Source organism: Mixophyes fleayi, chromosome 2 (genome assembly GCF_038048845.1).
Source record: "Mixophyes fleayi isolate aMixFle1 chromosome 2, aMixFle1.hap1, whole genome shotgun sequence".
NCBI lineage: Eukaryota > Metazoa > Chordata > Amphibia > Anura > Limnodynastidae > Mixophyes > Mixophyes fleayi.
The window spans coordinates 19360966-19383401 of NC_134403.1; the positions used below are offsets into that span (position 1 = coordinate 19360966).

General features: G+C 43.4%; 1 protein-coding gene across 1 annotated transcript in view; it reads right to left on the bottom strand.

Moving 5' to 3' along the window:
• Positions 1–21956, bottom strand: part of NARS2 (asparaginyl-tRNA synthetase 2, mitochondrial) — a 35711-nt gene extending 13755 nt beyond the window's left edge. Inside the window, exons 1-13 of the mRNA XM_075198619.1 lie at positions 21811–21956; positions 19823–20013; positions 19229–19338; positions 17073–17193; positions 16214–16354; positions 13513–13593; positions 11130–11230; positions 9963–10095; positions 9187–9285; positions 8711–8748; positions 7339–7405; positions 6600–6737; positions 1323–1420 (exon numbers count right to left, since the gene is read on the bottom strand). Coding sequence (XP_075054720.1) covers positions 1323–1420; positions 6600–6737; positions 7339–7405; positions 8711–8748; positions 9187–9285; positions 9963–10095; positions 11130–11230; positions 13513–13593; positions 16214–16354; positions 17073–17193; positions 19229–19338; positions 19823–19960 — 1265 coding nt within the window. The 5' untranslated portion in view covers positions 19961–20013; positions 21811–21956. The remainder of the gene's footprint in view (positions 1–1322; positions 1421–6599; positions 6738–7338; positions 7406–8710; positions 8749–9186; positions 9286–9962; positions 10096–11129; positions 11231–13512; positions 13594–16213; positions 16355–17072; positions 17194–19228; positions 19339–19822; positions 20014–21810) is intronic.
• Positions 21957–22436: the final 480 nt, after the last annotated feature.

The following is a 22436-nucleotide window of genomic DNA, read 5'->3' on the forward strand; positions in this document are numbered from 1 at the left end:
GTCAAAATATTTGGGACAATCCAAGGTCATTGTATATTCCTTATAGGAAACATAATTGATCAAAGCTATAATGCTCATCATACATGTTTGCGAAGACCTCTGTATGAATTTGTAACTTATGGAAGTAGCCATATAACATGTTTCAACTACATATACAGGCTCTATAAGGAAACTATAGGGATGATGCATCTCTCTCCCAAGTAATCAATAGAACATAATCATGTTTCTTATGTATTGGTGCAGAAAAAGTAAACCAGTTTTAGTGGAAGTAATGCCACATCTCTTAAGTTTCAGGAGGGAGTTATGGTATATTTTTCAGAATCAACTACTAGAATTGTTCTTGGACAAAAGGCCAATAAATCAGATGTAAAATTGAGTAGAATGAGAAAGAAACATGTTTAAACAGTAACTGATTAAATAGTATGTGATTTTCAGATAGGTCAGACAGTAACTGATGACCTCCTAAGTGTGCGTACTGCAGTTTAATGTACAAGCAGAAATAGCAGCTGTTACTTTTTATAGCAGTGTGCTGGGGGATATCTCTCTATATTTGCTCCTTTTAGGATAACCCCACCCTTTCAAGCACCTGCTGTTAACCTATAAATTGATTGAGCAACATATTAATAAGGACATATTAATAAGGAACAAACACCACATCTGTATTCTTCAAGTAACTCTGACTCAAAAGTTGGAAGTGCCTGAAACAGTCTCCTGGCTGCCGTAGCATGGAGTCAAACAACAATAGACTGTTGGATGTTTCAGGGGCCGATTTGATGGGGAGAACACAGTACCCAAAGTAAGTAAAACTCTATTTTATCTTCACAGTGGAACTCTGCCCAGTATTACATTTAAAGGTTAGGGCGGGCAGCACGGTTGCTCAATGATTAGCACTTCTGCCTTACAGCACTGGGGTCATGAGTTCGATTCCCGACCATGGCCTTATCTGTGAGGAGTTTGTATGTTCTCCCTGTGCTTGCGTGAGTTTCCTCCGGGTGCTCCGGTTTCCTCCCACACTCCAAAAACATATTGGTAGGTTAATTGGCTGCTAACAAATTGACCCCAGTCTGTCTGTCTGTGTGTCTGTCTGTGTGTGTATGTGTAAAGGAATTAGACTGTAAGCTCCAATGGGGCAGGGACTGTTGTGAGTGAATTCTCTGTACAGCGCTGCAGAATTAGTGGCGCTATATAAATAAATGATGATGATGGATTTCCTTTTAAGAATTCTGTGTATGTCAGAGGTGAAACTCTTACTGTTCCTCTAGTCAGGTTATAGAAAATAAATGTAAGCATTAAGTCGTGAAAAATAAAGAACTAATAATTACGTTTCCAGACGTGACTGCAGGATAGGCAGTCTCTCTTCTCTCAAGCTCCCTCCAAACAGTTCTCCGATTCCAGGAACGAGCAGGTCCACAGCAGCCGCCTGGAGAGGAGACAGAATGCGCTGTGAGGACCAGAGGGGGAGATAGTGACAATGCGCAGCCTGTGTCGCACTACAGCGAACATAAGTCTCTGGTATTGTGGTGTTTATGTGATAGAAGGTGGTATTCTGTGCCATCTGAATGTTAGTAGGCCAAGAAATAATGGGTTTAGAAAATCATATGGAAGTTGCTCACTGGATGTTGACATTATTTATGTGAAAGTCCATCCCATATGCGCTAGTCACTGAACATAGACATTGCTGCTATGAAGGCAGTTTAATAATCTTAGCCTTTTTATACTTCCATAACCCGTTTTACCCGTTTGTGCTTCAAACACGGTGCTCAGGGTTAGTTTTAAAGTGGACTGGTCACCCGCACACGGTGGGGGCAGCCATTTTGTGTGCCGACACCACATGCCTTAGTAATGTCACTAGCTGAATTGATAGACGGTATTAGCAAGAAAATTGGTTCAGCCCATAAAATGGCTGCCTCCACCGTGAGAGAGTAATGGAAACACTCTAAATTCAATACAGTACCGTAAGGTATTTATGCATCAGTACAAACCAGCAAACAAGTCCCCACAATGAGAATACATTGGGTGATTAGGACACATTACAGAGGATGCAGACACATTTCGTGCTACATGCAGAAAGCTGTTTGGACAGCGACGAGAGGGAACGGTCATTCAGTTCGCGGAACCTGACTATGGGCGTCTCACAACCAATCAGATGTCTCTGCTGCACTAAAGTGCTCCGCCCACTTTCTTTCTAGCCTCACTTAGCCATTAGCTGGTTTTGACCAGGGCTGTAGACGCCCCCGTTATACTGTACCCCACACACAGACATTCTGTGGTCTGAAATAATAATGATGGAGACGCAGAATATTCATTCACTTGTGATGTCAGCAGCTCCCAGTAAGTCCACAATCCGAATATTCGTTCAACCCACAAAATCGCTGCCTCTGGATGCAATTTTAAATGTATATAAAAGTATTCAAATTCAATAATGTCGTAATTACACAACATTTTCTTTTCCAAAATCAATTTTTAAATTCATTGTATCAGTTGACAAACTAATTAAAAGGTGTGATCACTGGGAGAGTCAGAAGAGTGAGGGTCACTCTGAAAAACATAAAAGGAGAACCCCATTTTTTAATAAGGAAAACATCTTTACCACGCCTACAATGGGGCACAGGCAGGCTACCGTGCGGGCAAAGGTAGGTCACTGTGTAGGCAAGGGCAAGGTTGCCATGCGTGCGAGGGCAAGTTACCATGCAGGTAAGGTTGCCATGCAGATGGGGCTGCTGTACGGGCAAGGGCACGCTACTGTGCAGGCAGGGACAGACTGTTAAGCGGGCGAGGGCATGCTACCGTAAAGATGAGGCTACCGTGCGGGTGAGGGCAAGCTACCATGCAGACGGGGCTGCCATGCAGGCAAGGGCATGCTACCTAGCGGGTGAGGCTACCGTGCGGGTGAGGGCAGGCTACCATGCAGGCGAGGCTGCCATGCAGGCAAGGGCATGCTACCGAGCGGGTGAGGCTACCGTGCGGGTGAGGGCAGGCTACCATGCAGACGGGGCTGCCATGCAGGCAAGGGCATGCTACCATGCGGGCGAGGCTACCGTGCGGTTGACAGCAAGATACCTTGTAGGCGAGGCTGCCACGCGGGCAAGGGCATGCTACTGTGCCAGCGAAAGCTGTCGTGCGGGCGAGGTTGCTGTGACGGTGAGGCTGCCGTACGGGTGAGGGCAAGCTACCATGCAGACGGGGCTGCCATGCAGGCAAGGGCATGCTACCGAGCGGGTGAGGCTACCGTGCGGGTGAGGGCAGGCTACCATGCAGGCGAGGCTGCCATGCAGGCAAGGGCATGCTACTATGCGGGCGAGGCTACCGTGCGGTTGACAGCAAGATACCATGTAGGCGAGGCTGCCACGCGGGCAAGGGCATGCTACTGTGCCAGCGAGGCTGCCGTGACGGTGAGGCTGCCGTTCGGGTGAAAGTGAGGCTACCGTGCAGGCAAGGGCATGCTACCGAGCGGGTGAGGGCAGGCTACCATGCAGGTGAGGCTGCCATGCAGGCAAGGGCATGCTACCGAGCGGGTGAGGGCAGGCTACCATGCAGACGAGGCTGCCATGCAGGCAAGGGCATGCTACCGAGCGGGTGAGGGCAGGCTACCATGCAGGCGAGGCTGCCATGCAGGCAAGGGCATGCTACCGAGCGGGTGAGGGCAGGCTACCATGCAGGCGAGGCTGCCATGCAGGCAAGGGCATGCTACCGAGCGGGTGAGGGCAGGCTACCATGCAGGCGAGGCTGCCATGCAGGCAAGGGCATGCTACCGAGCGGGTGAGGGCAGGCTACCATGCAGACGGGGCTGCCATGCAGGCAAGGGCATGCTACCGAGCGGGTGAGGGCAGGCTACCATGCGGGCGAGGCTACCGTGCGGTTGACCGCAAGATACCATGTAGGCGAGGCTGCCACGCGGGCGAGGCTGCCGTACGGGTGAAAGTGAGGCTACCGTGCAGACAAGGGCAGGTTAAAACACAGCATTTAAACTTGCTCACATTCCTTTCATTAGTTTTGGTTTCTCAACGTTAAATAACAGTTTTAAAATACATTGTGGAAATTGCCTAAAGGGAAGTGCGGCCACCAGTTTCTTCAGAGCAGATTTTAGTTACGGTCACACAGGATAAATATGTGGTAATGAGGTGCAACACAGCGCCAGCCAAGCAGCCAAGGATGGGAAGACCAAACAAGGACAGAAAGTTGCACAAAGCTTGGCTGGAAGTCAGCTACACTCCCCGATCTATAATCGCGTTTCTAATCTCCAATGGAGAATTCAAGATACAAGAAAGTGAGTTCACGGTTCACTGTGACATGTCTCTATAATAAAGGACAGACAGCAGATCACAGGGTAATTGCATTGGACAGTGTTTTGGCTTTTCCAGTCTTCCATGTTCTAGCAATCTTACTGAGAGTAACAAGAGACCAACCACTTTAGCAACAACCAGCGTTTTCCATTAACGCTGCAAAGGACAAGCGATTCATTGGTGGCTCCGCTCAGAGGTTACAAACCACAGACGACACACTCACAGCCTTGAGTAAACACATTAGAAAGGGATCGAAGGACATTTATACTTTACTTTCAAACCATCTGCAAAGTTTGTGAGCAGTAGAGAGGTTAGATTATTCCAAGGATTTATTTGTATAAATATTTATGTACATATAGATTTTTTTTGTGCTTTTTAGCTGTGCTGAAATATCTTTTTGCTCATTCCTATATAGTAGATAACAGTTTGTCTTCCCCGGTTGGTAACACAAAACCATTGTGACAGTGAGAGGACATTGGTTGGGTGCATAAGAAGGCTGAATCCTGCGTCAGGTATCATCATTTAACTAGGTAAAAGCACAGAGATCATTTCTTAAATACAGAATGACTCAATTAGCTTGGTTATTACTTAAATAGAATGTAACAAACCAGGCAACAGAGAACGCAGGGTGACAGGGGCTGAAGCCTTAAAACTAAAAATCGGCAAAGAAATCGAGTCTAGCAAAAGTTTTTTAAATATATAAATAGTAAAAAATGAAAAGCTGGCATATTGTGTGACGAAGAGACGGGAACTGATTGGAGGAAGTAAAGAATAAACAGGGTTATATGCATATGTTCTTTTCACGTATGTTTATAGGAAACAACGCTGGGAATGTGACGCAAACCATTATCTCTTATATTTATGCATGTAACAGGATTAGTATCGCAAGACCAGCAGACGGCAGATGTGGCCCCAGTGCGTAAACTTAATTAAAATGATTAAATGGAACAGAATCCAAACAGACAACGTGACATCAGTGCTAGGTATGCTGAGATACACACAGCCAGAAATATTGTACTTTAAATAAACAGATAACAAAGAGTCAAGTGGTTTTTTAAGGGACCGGACAAACTAATCTGATTAGTTGTTATGAGAAATGAAGTTGTAAACTACAGACGCAGTTAATGTGGTTTATTTGGATTCTGCAGAAGCATCTGATACAGTTGAGCGTAACCGATTGGTACATAAGATAAAAGCACTGGGACCGGTGAAGTAATATGTACTGTGTAATAACTGGCTGGGGGTGTTATTAATATAATATAATCAGATCGGGCTGAAGTTATTAGAGGGGAGCCGTAGGGATCAGCAGAGCTGTAACTTAACATTTTACTGTTTAGGGAAAGACGAAAGACTGACTCCCTCAAGCCCTCACTTTTAACCAAATTACGTCTGCACATATCCCTTAATCTCAGTAATAAGATAAAATACATTTAATCAAATAGACACCTATCTGTAATAACAGATCAGCAGCATTTTACACAAGTGTTGCAAACTATAACAAACACATCTGACAATAAAGCAGGAAAGAGACGGGGGGGTGCAGGTGAAGGCTTAGGGAGGGGGCGCAGGTGAAGGCTCGGGGGGGCGCAGGTGAAGGATCGGGGGGGGGGGGGCGCAGGTGAAGGAGGGCTGCAGGTGAAGGCTCGGGGGGGGGGCCGCAGGTGAAGGCTCGAGGAGGGGCCGCAGGTGAAGGCTCGGGGAGGGGCCGCAGGTGAAGGCTCGGGGGAGGGGCCGCAGGTGAAGGCTCGGGGGGGGGGGGGCGCAGGGGGAAGGCTCGGGGGGGGGGGGGGCGCAGGGGGAAGGCTCGGGGGGGGGGGGGGCGCAGGGGGAAGGCTCGGGGGGGCCACAAGTGAAGGCACGGGGGGCCACAAGTGAAGGCACAGGGGGCCACAAGTGAAGGCATGGGGGGCCACATGTTTGCCATCGTTGGTGTAAGGACCCGCTAAGCATAGTGATGTTATTAACACAAAGCAGGATGTTAAGTCACTACAGAAGGGATGAAAATGAGTAGTCGGATGCTGCTCAATGTACAGAAGTAAAAAAACTAATACATGTCGGGCCTTGGTGACGATTGTGCCAATTATGGATTAAAAAAGCTACAATTGTGGAGATCTAAGATTGGAAAAAGACTTCAGTATACTTTATGAAGACAACAGGCCGTATAAGAGCACCGATAGATACCTTATTAGTAGTAATAGGAATGGAGGGGTTACATTATATTAAGAGACTTCATCAACTGGGTCTGTTGACTTTAGAGAATAAAGGTCCTTTATTAAATAGCCCCCATGGTATAAATAAGTAACAGTCCCTGCTCACCGTATGCCGTGGACTATCCTCATTGTCACGAGTGTAGAACGGTTTCAGGTCAAACGGGTAGTTGACGACGAACACCGGAACGTCCCCGCAGTGTTTGACCAGATACTTCTCGTGTTCCGTCTGTAGGTCACATCCCCACTGCAGGGAAATTCTACATTACAGCATAGAAAAGGCTCTCACAATAAAGATGTAAATACGCACTAACATTTTATTTAAATATTAAAACGGAAATTTGTGGAACATGTCTATTGAGTAACTGAACGAATGATATAGTTGATGGCGATTTAAATATATGGGGAACACATGTTGTAGAATGATAGCACATGTTTTTGTAAATGAAAGTGGGGGGAACAAAAACGTAAAAACTAAATAAGCATAAAAAAAAACAAAACCATAAAAAAACAATATCAACTATTCTTGGGTAAAAGTACAAAATATAAAAATTATTATTAATGAAGAAGAAACAAACCACAATCTGCACTTTTACTAGGTCCAAAACATTAGAATATTAACATAAATACCAGCTTGGCCCACTGACGAAGGTTGAAAGAGCAAAGTGGTTGAAGGAAACACGCTTACTAAATAACACGAGAAGCCATCATGTATGACAAACCTCATTATCACACGAGTCCGTGAGAGCCATCTCTCACTAGCACATCTTCCATAATAATACGCGACTCGTCAAAACAAAATATTTGCCCTGAGTATACAAGGTATTTGGAAATACCAGCTCACCAACCTCTGTTTTGTGCTTGAATGAATCTGTGACTTTCTTCAGAATTTCTATAGCTTCGGTATAAGACATTCTGGGGAAGTAAGACACAAGAAGTGAATATACATATAGTCTGTTGTGTGACTATATTATGACTGTACAGAAGCAGTATCCTATATAGAAATGACGCTACCTTAGAAGAGAAAGTTTTCTTCATAGGAAAGGTATTTTGAGGTCAATAAGACTCTCTTGTGTTTAAAGCATATTTTTCCCTAAGTGGCCCCGCTTTCATGAGTGCCAATTAGTGCACTTAATTAAGTCTGGCTATTCCTGACTGCTGTCCTAATTGTGGCTCAATTACACTCAGAAACTCAATGGACTGCCATTTAAACATGGTTCCCTGACTAAGCCATCATTACTGTTAAATGGATGGGAACAGTCACAGACCATCAGCTAGAACAATTCTTCCAGCTACTAAACACAATCTATGGAGCAGGCTGATGTTCTTGTAAGACAGACAACACAAAATCATAATTAAAAGGATAATTGCACTTTCAAATACTCGGCTTTCATTAAATATATTCTGTGTTATACATATTTGCTAATTTAGTTTAGTCCTTTAGTTTAGAAGGCACAGCAATGCCTTCCCCTGGGTAATATAGTTTAGTTTGGATGCTATGTGTAGCAGACACTGTTATACAGCTTTGACACTTCACAATCTATTTGGTCTTCTCTTTAGTGTTATCTTCTCTGCAGAAGTTAGCTCTCAGGATTGAAACACTAGCTGATGCAGACATAAGGCAGGCCAGGCATCTTGGTAATGATGTCAGTTATATTATAAGCCGACTCTGGGACCCTCCGGGGGGAAGGGTCTTCTGTTTTTCCCCAGTAAACATAAATAGATCTCGCTTCATATTACTCCAACTAGGGCCGAATTTACCTCTGTAGAACTTAACAGATGCCTTGATGCTAATGACTGGTTGAGTCTGGATGAAGAGCAGAACAGGTAACTAACGAACCCTCTAAAACTGGAGGAAATGTCAATGACTGTCGAGTCCTTTCCGAGGTGTAAGGCTCCCAATCTTGGCGTCCACTACAGTATACGGTGTTGGGTGCATTGGTAACCTTTCAATGTAGATTTAAACTGCGGACTTCCAAAACTACTCTGGGCTCTTTAAACCATCGGTGGTGCAGCGGTGTAGTGATTGCAGAACCGCAGGAATCCCAAGTATAGGACGCCTACAGTTATACTAGTGGAGAGATGAGCAGTTTTTCCATGAAATGTTTTGTCTTTAGTTCTGCTTTAACCGATTCAATTTAATTTTCCTTTAAATTTGATACAAAACTGCAAGAGCCTTCACTGAGTAGACAGCAAGTGACAAAATTAATTACTACTTACACAATAAACTTTTTCGTTATTAGTCGATCCAACCTGCCCTTGAAAAAAAGTGGGGAGAAACAACAGTGACTTAGCTGAACATGTATTATAACATTTATAATAAATACTCAAAACAATATTGATTACATCAATGGAAACACTAAATCCAATATGTTAGCACACTAAATAGCATCTACTGCCTTTGGTTTAGCTATGTGAATGCTTCAATGCTCCGATTGGCTGCAAATGGATCTAGCTTTGAATTTTCTAATGTTCTGATTGGCTCTAGGCTGATCTAGCTCTTTGAGTGTACTACTGCTCTGATTAGTCTAGTTCTGTGAATGTTTAATACTCTGATTGGTCGTGTGTTTTATGCCATCAGAGACTCACTCGCCGACTTGTAATATCCTTATAATTTACAGTACAATATACATGATCATATAGTTCTGTTAGATAAAACAAGCATTGTGATTATTATGTCATTATGTCGCACTTACTTCCTGTCCCAGAGATACATATTTAAAGAAGAGATTCATATCATCCGGGCACTTGGAAAGCAATGATGTGGTTGCGCTTTTAAACAGATTTTCCATGACCTAGAAATTAATAGTTTGCAGTTAAAATTGCTCATTATCAGCATTTCCTCCCCTCCTTCAGTTTTTAGCAATGTAGGTGGGCGGGGCCTTAAGGTTTTAGAAGTATCAGTCTGAACTTGTCATTGAGTGAGAACCTAGGAGTCAACGTCATGGGCGTCACTGTGGGAGGGGCCCTCAGTCCACGTCGTGAGCGTCACTGGGGGAGGGGCCCTCAGTCCACGTCGTGGGCGTCACTGGGGGAGGGGCCCTCAGTCCACGTCGTGGGCGTCACTGGGGGAGGGGCCCTCAGTCCACGCCGTGGGCGTCACTGGGGGAGGGGCCCTCAGTCCACGCCGTGGGCGTCACTGGGGGAGGGGCCCTCAATCCACGCCGTGGGCGTCACTGGGGGAGGGGCTGCTTGATTTTTTCTATTTTTTAAACAAATGTATTTTTAAAGGGGACAACTGAAGTTCTGGAGGAAGACAAGAAACATACTACTCGGAGCATGTGGATACGAGTGCCGGGACCTCATCGCCATATGTGAGAAAGGACGTATTGAAGCACTGACAGGAGAACTCGTACATTTCATGTACACTGAATAACACCTCAACATCCAACCACCACCCTCCCGCAACCCTCCCTTCTCCTAGTGACAGAGCACTACGGTCAACATTGCTTTATAGATCTCCTTGTGGTACCTGCATGATGTCCTCCAGGTTCTCTGTAAAGGAAACTTCAGCCTCCACCATGTAAAATTCAGCCAGATGTCTGCGACTCTGCGAGTTTTCGGCTCTGAATGTGGGGCCGAAGGTGAACACTTTGCTGAGCCCTCTGGATAAGGGAAAGGAGGATGCACAAAACATCAGAAGTTCCATACACATACAGGCCCGTTTTACTTATGTATGTATAAATAATAACTAAATATGTCCTCTGCAGCAGGCTCCCATGTTAGCAGGGAGATGTCTATATCTGAGTAAGCAGAGTGTGAGTGAGTCTTGCAGTCCTGCTCTGCAGGAAAGAGCTGTTAATTAGTGGATTTATGCACAGGGGCCTGGGGTAACTGTAAGACATTTGGGATGTAACGCTATTAAAGCTTATTAAATATTTCTAGAAAAATAAAGTGAAATTCTCTCTCCTAAGCCACCCACACGTTACAATCTGATTTATTCAAATTAGATCAAATTGTACATAAATCTTAATGCGTTAATAATATAAATTAAATAAATTAAATAAAATGATAAAAAGTGCCCTACTCCTTGGCCACTAATTAAAAAAATGATGAGTCTCCCTGCAGAAGGCATAGAAGAGGAGGAGCAGGCCAGACAAGTCTTTAGTGTAGTAGAGCCTTACTCCCAGCACAGCGCCCTCTATACCTCATTGTAAGAAGTGTCCCCCAAATGGAATCAATGAGAAATCATACTTGCCCACTCATAATTTGCGAGTCTCCCGAAATGTCCGGGAGACTCGCAAATTCCAGGTATATCTGCAACCAGCAAGAAACGGGGCAATCGCAATTTATGACTTTCCCCCTCTGCTACTGCAATTTTACCACCGATCCAATGTAGGCAAGCGTGAATAATATTCACATCAGCTTAGAGTATCACCCTGCTGCAGATGTTAAACAGATTGTAGCGTTTGGACAAGTAGAGAGAATATCATAAATCTTACTTGCTTGCAAAATATTGTCAATTCTTACACAAAATGTAACTCCCATTGCCTACACTGTAAGGGTAAAATGAAAAACAAAACAAAAAAACAAACTTGTGTAGAAAACTACAGCTGGAAAATGTGCATCGTGCATGAGTGATCGTGTGATTATTACACATCCTGCCCCAGATTACAACTAACAGAAGATGCTACGTTACCCTGACATAACTTCCAGGTGCAGCTGACCGGACACGGTAAGGAAAGCAGGTGCCCCGAAAAATTCACCATCACCCCCCGGCGCAGTGTCTCTGTTTGAAGCCTGCAAGACATCAAAGGCTCATCATTGCTGCAAATGAACGCATTAAGTGACAGGTGTAATAGCGCCTCCTACTGGTGGCAAACAAGTATCATCTAATAATGATCATTTATCTGGTTAATAAAGTTTACCTCTCCTCCTACAAAAGATCAATTAGGCTTCTCCCTTTGGGCGATCTATATTTCTGAGCATGCAGAATAAAATGTAGATAAAAAGCCTAACTTGTGACTGTTTTCTCTAAGAGCTACATTTTTTTTTTTTTGTAACATTTAAAAATGTCAACACTACAGAGAATAATTCAGAGGGGGGTATTCAATTGTCAGCGAGTTGTTTTTTTTGAGCGTGTTAAGTCATTTTAACGCTGTTTTCGAGCGTTAACTTTACCCGTGATTCAATTCCATTTTTAACGCTACTTTTTTTTCATGTAACAGTCCTCTCACGCTCCAGTAGGTCTATTGAAAGTATAGGGTGTGTGAGAGGCAGCCGCGTTAAAAGCTATTAAATTGTTTTTTAATGAGGCGCATTAAACAGGAAAATATGCTGTTTATTCTCGCACCTCCTTGGGGTATGTTAAAAATAAACAACCTCTGAAAAGTATTTGAAATCATGTAATAATGTGGAAAGAAAGTTAAACTTATGTTTATCACTAATGCCTAACTTGTGTAAGTTGGATTTTCTTGTGAAATATTGAAATAAAAAAAAACATAAAAGATAAATAAATAAATAAAACCACTAATTATATTTATGTATGTTTTTGGTACAAATATGAATGTAGTAATGTGTTTTGACATGGTATAGATCATCATCATCATCATTTATTTATATAGCGCCACTAATTCCGCAGCGCTGTACAGAGAACTCATTCACATCAGTCCCTGCCCCATTGGAGCTTACACTCTAAATTCCCCTAATATAGACACACACTCACACACAGACAGACAGACAGACAGAGAGACAGAGAGGGAGACAGACAGACAGAGAGGGAGAGACTAGGGTCAATTTTGATAGCAGCCAATTAACCTACCTGCATGTTTTTGGAGTGTGGGAGGAAACTGGAGCACCCGGAGGAAACCCACGCAAATACAGGGAGAACATACAAACTCCACACAGATAAGGCCATGGTCGGGAATCGAACTCATGACCCCAGTGCTGTGAGGCAGCAGTGCTAACCCCTAGGCCACTGTGCTGCCCTAGATGATTGTATGTTAAAAAAATAGTTCAATAAAATAAATATGCTAAAAGAAAGTACTGTAATGTAGACATTATCAATGTGTAATGCAATCTAATGTATGGAAATGTATGGAAAACATTTTAATTGTGTTATACATGACTGCGTTAAAACTCCCCTTTACTCCCCTAAAATCTCGCAAACACAATGTTTAACGTGCGGGGTCAGCGTTCCCTCTTTTTCAATTGAATTGCACAAGTTTTCCCGCTGCTCTAACTCAAAACAGTCGCTATTGCCGGCTTTTTTTTTAACACGGCGGGGAAAAATGGGATTTTTATACTTACGTAAAATCCGTTTCTCTTAATCCGTTGGGGGACACCGGGACCTTGGGGTATAGAGTAGGACAGGCGAAACGCTGGCAGTTTAACTTTTAGTTAAAACTAAAGCTCTCCAACCCTCCAGAACCTAACACTTCTGCATTTTATTTATAACTAGGGGACAGTTTAGTTTAGTGTGCTGGGGGATTGTGTGTGTGTGTGTGTGTGTGTGTAGCGTTAGGCAGAGACTACTCATGGACAGAATATTGCACAGTCTGTAGTAGTCACAGGACCCTCTTCATCAAATAATAATTATTATTATTATTATTATTATTATTATTAATAATCATTTATTTATATAGCACCACTGATTACGCAGCACTGTACAGAGAACTCACTCACATCAGTCCCTGCTCCATTGGAGCTTACAGTCTAAATTCCCTAACATACAGACACAGACACAGACAGACACACAGACTAGGGTCAATTTGTTAGCAGCCAATTAACCTACCAGTATGTTTTTGGAATGTGGGAGGAAACCCACGCAAACACGGGGAGAACATACAAACTCCACACAGACAAGGCCATGGTCGGGAATTGAACTCATGACCCCAGTGCTGTGAGGCAGAAGTGCTAACCACTGAGCCAACGTGCTGCCCCTAATCCTAATAACAATGCATGAGCCTGCTCCCGGTCATTGCATTGTCTCATGTAGATCACAGCCTGACATGCAGACCCAGCACGGGAACAGAGGGTTTGTCAGCGTGTTTAAAATAAACCGTGTTAAGGCTCACACCTACCTCCACCTGGAAGAGTTCCCCGGCTCCCTCGCAGTCATTAGAGGTAATTATGGGAGTGTGGATGTGAACGTATCCATTATCCTGTAGCGGGAGAGATAACAGGAGTATGATTACAGTGCAAGACGTCATCTCCAGCAGCGTTAGACCGAAGTCATACCACAATCCAGCAAAGTGGTTAATGCAGGATGCACTATGCAATAATTGTAATCATAATTATTATAGAGAGATTTGCAAAATACTTAAAGACTATATTCTGCGCAAGAGATTAACATAAACAGTGTCACTACGCTAGAATAAATCCAACACTAAGGCTACACAGATGCAGTGGTCCATCTTTCTGCCAATAGACAGGATCATTAATGCCGATTAGAAATTAAAACAGATGGAGCGGAGTTTATTGCAGCAAACGTGGCACCGTAATAAGTTTTACATGAAGAATCTGCGCTATCTTGTGACAGAGCTCGGATTGGTCTAGTAAAGAATAGCTCAGGATAGTACAGTCAACAGCAAGAAAACAAAACTAAACTCACGCAGACAATTGCAATAAACTATGCTTAATCTGTATAGTGTGACTGTGTTAATATTATTAGGAGTTGTTATAAAGCACCTCCTGCTCTCTAAATCTGTACTGTATGGATACATAGTTAACAATAATTAATGAAGAGTCATAATAAAACTATCAAATGAAATAACTAAAACTGGTTCCCTTCTCAGCATGTCTGTAGTTGTTGGCCACACGTTTTGTATGCAAAGTGTGCCACCATGTGGCGATATCTGGGAAGTGCAGTTAACAAGCACATTGTTAAGGATAATGTCACCTTTGGATGGATAATGTTAAAAAGTCATCTTGCCCCCACTATTACTCCTTCCGGGACCCCTGTGCCAGTGTCTCGAGATGTTCGATAATCAGAAGAGGAGACGGAGATAGCTCGGCTTCCAAATTTCACCAGGTACCACAGAGGATAATTCCGGCAAACGGAGCAATCTGACTATGCTTTCAAATTTAACATCCAAAATGTGGAATTAACCATATTCACATGAAACATATAAAAGCAGGATTACTAAGCGTGTAACGTCTATTGTTGTGTGGTCAAGTGGACAGAAGATGCATAACACAAGAGTGGAAAAGTTGTACGTTAGTTCTAATTTTCCAGGGATATGAATGTGGATTTTCCTTTGTTAAAGGGTTTTTTTGCATTAAAAAAACAGGTCCTACCTGCACCCTTTATTACCGCCCATAATAGTGGACACAGTGCGCTAGTCAGATCCTGGCTCTTGCATTACATAGCACATTGCATTGTACCAGATAGATATGGACACGTCTAATCTGTTACCCCTTCCCCTACAGAATCCTTTTCAAACTCCTCACCACCACTTACACAGCTCTCTCCCTGTCTACTGCCCCCTATATTTATAACCTCCTCTCCATTCACACCCCTGCCCGCTCCCTGCGCTCGGCCAATGATCGTCGCCTCTCCTCCACTCTGATCACCTCTTCCCACTCTAGAATCCAAGACTTCTCCCGTGCAGCCCCCCTGCACTGGAATGACCTCCCTCGCTCCATCCGTCTCTCACCCAATCTGTGCTCCTTCAAGCGGTCACTTAAAACTCACCTGTTCCTCAAAGCCTAAAAATCATCCACTAAACCCCTAACCTCCTTCGCTCGTTCTCCCCTCTCTCCCCTGACCCCTCTTTCCTCTCCCCCTCACTTCGATGACTCCCTTTTGTGCCTGTTTTGTTCACCCTCCCTTAGGATGTGAGCTCGTATGAGCAGGGCCCCACTCCCCTCCTGTCTCCATACCTGTTCTTCTGCTCTGTCTTTACCCCATACGTCTGCCCGGAGTTTCTGAAGTATTGGTACTTTGTTCTGTACTATGTCACCCTGTATGGTCTCCTGTTTGTACTGTGTACGGCGCTGCAGAAACCTTGTGGGGCCTAACAAATAAATGATAATAATAATAATAATACCACTTAAGCATTAAGCTCAGCGGTGACCGATCAATGCTGGATTGCCAGACAAGCGGAAAATTAAAACAAATTTCTATCAACTAAAGCTGGGTACACACTAAAGAAAACTTCCCCCGATGCGATATCTTTAACGATTTTACTAACGACTGTAAGTCTCGATCAGCAGCCGATTCCTGTGCACACACTACGCACGTTGTATACTATTTATTGTCAGATCTGTGCTCTTCATCTGTCATAACCATCAGCTGAAAAGATTGTGACTCTGTAAACTCTATGGAGATCTATGGACACTGCTGGTCGTGAATGTGTACACACTGCTGGTAGCAGGACATCGTTCCATTGTTTAAAGAGGTTTGTAGTCCAGTTATAAAATCAAAATCACACGGTACAATGTACCCTGCAATGATAAAACAAGATCGTGGGAACGTACTCACTAATCGGATATCGGACCTAACGGTCGTTTATCATGTGTTTGGCCCGATAATCAGGTGATAAACCTGTAATGTGCACCCAGCTTAAGTTACCCTTTGAAGAACTTGCTCCCTATTACAGAGGTAGACAACCAGTAGCATTCTGCTTGTTTGCAGACTACAAGTCCCAGCATACACTACTGAATAGGTCTAGTAGGGGCAGCTGGAAGGTGTAATTTGCACCAGGGTGATATAAAATATACAAAATAAGTCTGACAAACACACAACACTCTTCACACAGACTGAATAATACAAATTCATACCCTGAAATACTGGTGGATGGCAGCTGTGGCTTCACTACGGATTCTGAGTAAGGACCCAAACGCGTTCGTCCTGCAGCGGAGGTGGGGGAACTGACGCATGTATTCAGGGGGGTGATGCTCCTTTATCTTAAAGGGGAAATCCTGCAGAAGAGAACGACACCCAATGGTATAGTGTGCGACAGACACCAGACCGCGACTAATGTCATTACTTAACCAAGGACAGAGTTTCTAACATAGATATATCCAGACTTAGGAAGAAAAGTATTTACTGGAGTTAGGTAATGTCTTTATCCTAAAGGGGAACCTCCACCAAAACAAGAAAATAACGTTAATTTGAATTTAAGGCTCTTTGTGATGACCCATGTTGCACTCCTCTCTCTTCTTCCTGCTCGGCTGGATTCCAACAGGAAGCTAATGTGGGAGGGGCATCGACAACCACTCGGGTTGTTATAAACAGACTGAGCGGAAGGAGAAGGGGTGTGCTTCATTAGACCCGCCTAGGACAGTAAGAAATAGTTTCACTCTATCCCATTTTAATCACACGCTAGGCTTAGGTGGAGTTATCCTTTAAGTTTGTGATATCATTTAAGTCATTGTAAATAAAAGCGCCAAGTTTGACCCAACTATAAGGACAGCAGGAATTTCAGTTACTGTAGTGCATACCGCTGCTTCTTACACGTTACCCCATAAACACATAGTTATTAAACAAATAGGCCATCAGCCGAACATAAAAGCACAAGTTGTCAAACACCCAAACGTCCACTTACGACCTATGGATAACAACAGCAGGAGACAGGATCCTTGCGCAAGGACAGAACACAGCGCTGAGGGGCTCACAGATCACACACTAAATAATTACTTTTGTGTCGCACTCTCCAATCACACGGATCTCTTCAGCTTTCAGCTCCACCTTCTGCATTTTCCCCACGCTATTCACCAGCGTCCCGCGGACTTCCACCGAACTCCCAAAGCTGATGGCGCTGCCGCAAAACATAACCATCTAAATAGTATTTGTACTCTGACATGTGTATATATACACATCTCTATGTATATTATTATTATTATTATCCTTTATTTGTTGGGCGCCACAAGGTTGCCGTAGCGCCGTACACAGAACAAACAGTAGACCATACAGGGTGACATAGTACAGAGCAATAAACAAAAAGTGCCAATGCTTCAGGAACTCCAGGGAGACATATGGGGTAAAGACGGAGCAGAAGAACAGGTATGGAGACAGGAGGGGAGGGGGGGCCCTGCTCATACGAGCTTACATCCTAAGGGAGGGTAAACATAAACAGGCACGAAAGGGAGCCAGTGAGGCAGGGGGAAGAGAAGAGAGGGGCCAGGGGAGAGCGGGAGAACGAAAAGAGTGGATGAGGGGTTAGGTGGATGGTTGGTAGGCTTTGGGGAACAGGTGAGTTTTAAGTGCCCGTTTGAAGGAGCACAGGTTGGGAGAGAGACTGATGGAGCGAGACAGGTTGTTCCAGTGCAGGGGGCTGGAGTGGGAAGAGGTGATCAGAGTGGAGGAGAGGCGACGGTCATTGGCCGAGCGCAGGGAGCGGACAGGAATGTGAATGGTGAGGAGGTTATAGATATAAGGGGCAGTAGACTGGGAGAGAGCCTTGTAAGTGGTGGTGAGGAGTTTGAAAAGGATCCTGTAGGGGAAGGGGAGCCAGTGTAAGGCAAGGCAGAGTGGGGAGGCAGAGGAGGAGCGGCGTGAGAGAAAGATGAATCGAGCAGCCGCATTGAGAACGGAGCGGAGGGGGGCGAGATGGGAGAGGGGGAGGCCAGTGAGGAGAAGGTGGCAGTAGTCGAGGCGGGAGATGATGAGTGCGTGGATGATTGTTTTGTGGCATCTTGTGAGAGGAAGGGCCGGATGCGGGCGATGTTGTGCAGCTGGAAGCAGCAGGTTTGGGCAAGAGATTGGACGTGGGGGGCAAAGGAGAGAGAGGAGTCAAGGGTGACACCCAGGCAGCGGAGTTGGGTGTGTTATTAACAACGATAGAGAGGTTGTGGTGGGAGGGGAGCCTGGGGGGAGGGAAGACAATGAGTTCAGTATATCTCAATTTTAGAGATATATTAATGGTTTTCCCCATTGTCTTCTAATATTGAGATATCCAATATCTCAATATTAGAAGACAATGGGGAAAACCATTTTGGGATGCACATACTGCTTAGCTGAGCATGCTAGTGCTCACATAATTCTGGTAATGGTTATTGAGCCACAGCCATTCTGAACGTGCTTTCTGACTGTAGGTTAGGCTGCATATAGAGGGCTAATCAGGGGGAAGGGGCATCACTATGAAGCTGACCGGTCCTCTTTAAGTATAATGTAAAATGCAGTTTAAGCCACTTGCATCACGTCACATGACTGCTATAAGATTATTTCCCAGAAACCTCAGTCTATCCCGCTGTTCACCGATGTGTAGAATAATTCAGGCTGCAGCGGAAAAACAGCTTATTTGTCAGTTCTAAGGACTGTATGATAGATATGATCGATGAGGAAGGTGATTCAATATCCTTACTTTTTAATTTAGTTTTTTTTTTTACTAAGCCAGTGAGTAATCTTTTCCTGAACCACGCCAATGTGTTCATAATACCTGCACCTCACGTAATTTCCTATTTCCCATTATGAAAAGACTGAGTGTGTGATATCGGAGCCCTCCGATGGGCGCTGGTAAGAGCGATTGGTGTTATTTAGATTCCCTGTTATGTGAACAATCATTTCTGAATTGTTTTCATTGTCTGGTGCTCGTCATTAACATGCTCATAGAATGGTAACGGACGACGATCACATATGTGTCCCAAGTAAGTCTGTGCAGCAATATTAATACACCTCTACACAGAATTCTAATAATACAGCTTTAAATGGCTCAATAAACATACAATTAGCGTAAACTGAACTCCTTAAAACCAAATGCATCCACAAAGCATTACATGCAAAGCTAATCTACAAAGCAGTGTTTAATGCAGTCTGTACGCAGCATTATATGGACATATATTTCTGCTACTGACCTGTTTTTAAGACTGGGCTCAGCCACAACCTGGAGGTTTTCCAGGGAAGAGCCATCGTTTAAATGGAGGAACAATACCTCTTTCTGAGCCCGGACGGAGCGAACCCATCCCTGTAGGAAGATGGCAGAAATTAAAAGAAAGTATATAGAAATAACAGACACAGTGACACAAGCTGATGGCTGTGATAGGTCCCCTTTACTTAACTACCAAAATGTCATAGTCTGTAAAACCAAAAGATCCCTTCTATTCGCCCAAAGAGGTTGCGTTGGGTCAGGCAGTTAGTATGCTAATCAGTCCGGCTAATATGCTAATCATGCATACTGAGCACGATTTCTATCCATCCCGTTCATGAGTGAACTGGAGGATGTGAAGGTGTTTTTTTGTTTTCCACAAGCTGTTACAACATGCAGTTAACAAAAGAGAACCTGTCAAAGAAATGACAGATTATCATTAAATAATAGCTAATGAGCCATTACTTTATATTTTTAATATATATTAGAAGATTTGAAAATCCGGGGCTGTGCTGTGTGCACATCTGTATCCATATTGCAGACATTTGTTTTTTTAAATAAAATCTATATATCTTAAAGATACCTGAATTTTAATATCTTTTGTGCTTCCATGAACTTTACTAAGCGCCTCGCGCACACTTATCCCCATGTGTCTTCGGTGGTAACGACGCCAAGGACAGGTGCCCAGGAACGCCGCGGCCAGCTTCCTCGGGGCATACATGGTTCATGCAGTATGGAGGTCTCAACGTCACATATCACTGACATTCAACATCTCTGAAATAGAGCATACAATCCATGCTATAACGTGTCTTAATACTGACTAACATGTATGCATAGGAAAATAAAGGACCTTAAAGGCTGCTCCCTATAAAATTAAAGTTGCATGAGAACATGTACACAACAATATATTAAAGTCCTCTAAAGGCGCACAACTGCTTTAAGAAAACGTGAAACGCGTTGCTGATACCGCTTTAAATCCCAGAGTAACCCCTATAAGACTTTGGACAAGTTGCTTTGCCTCCGAGTGCCAGGTACCAAAACCCAAATTGTTATCTTGAGGGTGGGCAAGGAAATTGTGCCCAAGTATATGATAAAAATATAAATTATCGGCCATTGTCTATGCCTCAAGAATAACCTCAGCTGGATTTATAATCTATAATCTGATTAAAGCCATGGTTGTTGTCTAGTCATATTGGAATCGGTGATGTCATTGAGGTTGCAGTAACTTACATTAATATGGAAGCTGAGCATTGCATGATCATTACACAACTTGCATGACAAGGAAAAGTATTTATATTCCTACAAAATGTATGCTGTAGCTAAACAGAAATTGTTATGTTAAAGTTTATATCCTGCAGAAACTTGTGTTAACTTCATTCCACTTAGAGATTCAGAGAAACATGCTATGTGACCACGGATGACATTGGTGGCTGACAACGCTTCTGTCATATACTAGCCGCACATTCTTCCTACCAACAGCTACAACGGTTATTAAGATATCTTACGTATGAAGTGTTACCCACACTTTAGATTGTAAGCTCATATGGGCAGGGCCATCTTTACCCTCTGTCTTATGTCATTGTACGTTATTTATTTGTCTCATGTTCTCCCAATGTACAGCGCTTAGTAATATGTCAGCGTTTTATAAAGAAGAACAATGAACAGACCTTGCTGCATTACAATCACATGTACATTATAATGCACTGGGGGGGAAGTAGGCTCAGAGGAAGTGTGAGGAAGAATTACTTCACAGAAAGGGTAGTGGATATGTGGAATAGCCTCCCATCAGAGGTGGTAGACGATAAAACAGTGGAGTAATTTAAACATGCTTGGGATAGACATAAGGATATCCTTACAAAGGACTAAGGATCATATAGAGTTTGAGGTTACCATAGCTTAAACATGGGCCAAGCGGTTCTTATCTGCCGTTAACTACTATGTTTCTAATGTCATTTTGTATATTTTGAATACTCAAAAATAGACCGTGATTTCCATCATATACTATACGGCTTGATCAGTATTGCAAAATAGGGACAAGATCTGAGAATAAAATAAAAAAATAAAAAAAAAGGAGGGTCTGCTCGAATCTAATAGGTAAACACAGTAATAAATTAATCAATTTTTTTTAAATATATTTTAAAAATAGAAATTACATTGTTTCCCTACATCCTCATGATTTTATTATATGAATACAATTACTATAACATATTATAATAACATAAATAGTAACATAGGTGTCCCTTATGTGCGGAAGCCTTGTGGCACCTTATAAATAAAAAAAATAACAATAACATATAGTCATGTAATTACTATATTAATATTAAGCGCAAATTTATAGTAAGCGGAGAACAATGGTAGTAAAGGACACTTCCTCATATTGTACTTGGTACACTCCAGCTGTAGAATAACTACAAGTCCCAGCAGGAACTTACAGTACAGTAGCTGGAGAGCCACGAGGTGACTGAGCTAGATGCAGTATGTACTAAATAAATAGGGAGCATGTACTATTCATGTTACTGGACTATATAAGGGGCAGATACATGGTGCATGGACCCCACCCCCCTCTCTCACCTCACATTGCACTCCTGTGGCTCCTCCAACACATGTGAACTGCTACAGGGTCTGACTGACCTGTCACCTAACACACTAAAGGGAAAGTCATTCGATAAATAGGAAAGGGCAGAAAGAAAAAGCAGCGGCGGCCATTTTTATGAAGACCACACACACACACGCTGTGTAACCCATGGATCGCAGGTAAAATGGCTCCGGTGTAGGAGACACACAGTGTAGTAGACTGAGGTAGAGCTGAAGGGCGGAAGTGCTGGCTAAAAGCTGGAATGAGGCATTCTGGGAAATGTAGTTGATTTGTGCTCAGTCATTTATTCCATCACAGAAACAGAAGAAGACTTTACATTCGTTATACCCTGATATTATTTTAATCTGGGCATCATTGTCGTGGATCAGGAATGTCCCCTAAGTTGCACATTTTTAAAATTGTGAATATTGACTTGTGTGTTATAAGTTCCCTAAAATTCCACATCTGAACTAGAAATACTGTATACATTTAAAGAACATGATAAGTACTGACACTTTATCTATGCACAAACAATATCCTCTTTTCATGGCAGTGTGGCATTATTACTGTTCTGTCCTGTCTCCACTCAGCCCCTCGTATGCCTTTTCCTTGTTTTTTGCAA